This window comes from Alligator sinensis, unplaced genomic scaffold (genome assembly GCF_000455745.1).
Source record: "Alligator sinensis unplaced genomic scaffold, ASM45574v1 scaffold243_1, whole genome shotgun sequence".
NCBI lineage: Eukaryota > Metazoa > Chordata > Crocodylia > Alligatoridae > Alligator > Alligator sinensis.
The window spans coordinates 4,117,295-4,118,589 of record NW_005841841.1 but is presented as its reverse complement, the minus strand read 5'-3'; the positions used below and the strand labels follow the sequence as shown (position 1 = coordinate 4,118,589).

The following is a 1,295-nucleotide window of genomic DNA, read 5'->3' as shown; positions in this document are numbered from 1 at the left end:
AAAGAGTCAAACAAACAAACCAAAAAACCCAACCTACTAAATTCTAGGCTGTGTTTTCTAGATCACAAGCTGTATCCCAGCTTACTGGAACCTATTCATCCTGAGGCTGCATCTCAACTTTCTTTGACCTATCCATATACAACCTATTTCATGTACACTCTTACACATGAACAAAATTGTCTGCTTGGCTGATGCATCCCAAACAGACCTGTTTCATTCTTCAGAACTGCATGCGTGCTTAACCCCTTCTTCCCGGCTGTCATCTCAGTACACTCAGTGTTCACAGTTTTTATCATATTCAGTGGCTAGGTTGCAGTAACGAAGTATATATAGGAAAAGGGGCAGTCACTGCCACTGTAAAAATATTCACTATAATATTTTACTTGACAAACTGCTGACCTTCCTGGTACATAAAATCATCAACCGACATGCATCTAAGGTTCCTGGTTTTTTGTGTTTAAATTATGCAACATCTCAAGGTGCATAATTGTTTGTTGCCGTATATTTTGTAGATGTATAATTAGAAGAAAAAGGGAAATAATATGTTAAGCCTTTTCCCCCACATCGTCTTCCTAGCTAAAAAAAAATCATTGCAGAAATTCTCTCTCATGTAATAAAGTAATTTTAAAGCTGAAAAATTGAATTGTGTTTTACAGGTTCATCTTCAAATGATCGGCAACAAATTTGAGACATAATTCAATAGAAAATTTGAAAAACAAATATTTTGGTGTTGTTAAAATTGAGGTTTTTTAGTGGTTTCTTTATTTGAGAAAGAAACTGAGCTGTGGAAAAAATGGGTTTTGGGTTAATCTTAACAACTTTTTAAGTAGTTAAAACACAAGCTCAGTTTATGTTGGCTGTGTATTTAGTATACACTATCTAAATTTCTCTACAATAATTATATATTTTTTCCAACTGAAGATACAGTTCCCAGTAAGGATGAAGGAGGAATGTCTAAAGGTCAAGCAGAAGAGAACATGCAGAATGGGCCTGATATATCAGCTTCTTCAATGAGCGCAGGGAAATCACTCTTCAGTGGACCCAGAAAGATAGGGTAAAGCCTTGACTTTGGAAACTGATAAATCAGAGTACAGCTGCCTCTCATCAGAAGGATTTCTTTTACATCTCTCCAGCCACTCTTCAACTTTCCATATCTGACCAGAACCTCCTAGGGTTGGAAAAAATCAGCTTGCAAGTACTTGCTATAATTAAACTCCTAGGAAATGCAGTAGTAATTATATTTTTGGTAAACAAAAGCAGCAAAAAGGAAACTTAACTGTTGAATGTTCCTGCTG

The 1,295-nt window shown here is 35.8% G+C and overlaps 1 protein-coding gene across 2 annotated transcripts in view; it reads left to right on the top strand.

Annotated features, from left to right (window-relative positions):
* Positions 1 to 1,295, top strand: part of SYTL5 (synaptotagmin like 5) — a 105,183-nt gene that overhangs the window by 52,455 nt on the left and 51,433 nt on the right. For both annotated transcript variants that reach the window (XM_025205200.1, XM_025205192.1), the window contains one exon: positions 922 to 1,054. In XM_025205200.1, coding sequence (XP_025060985.1) covers positions 922 to 1,054 — 133 coding nt within the window. The remainder of the gene's footprint in view (positions 1 to 921; positions 1,055 to 1,295) is intronic.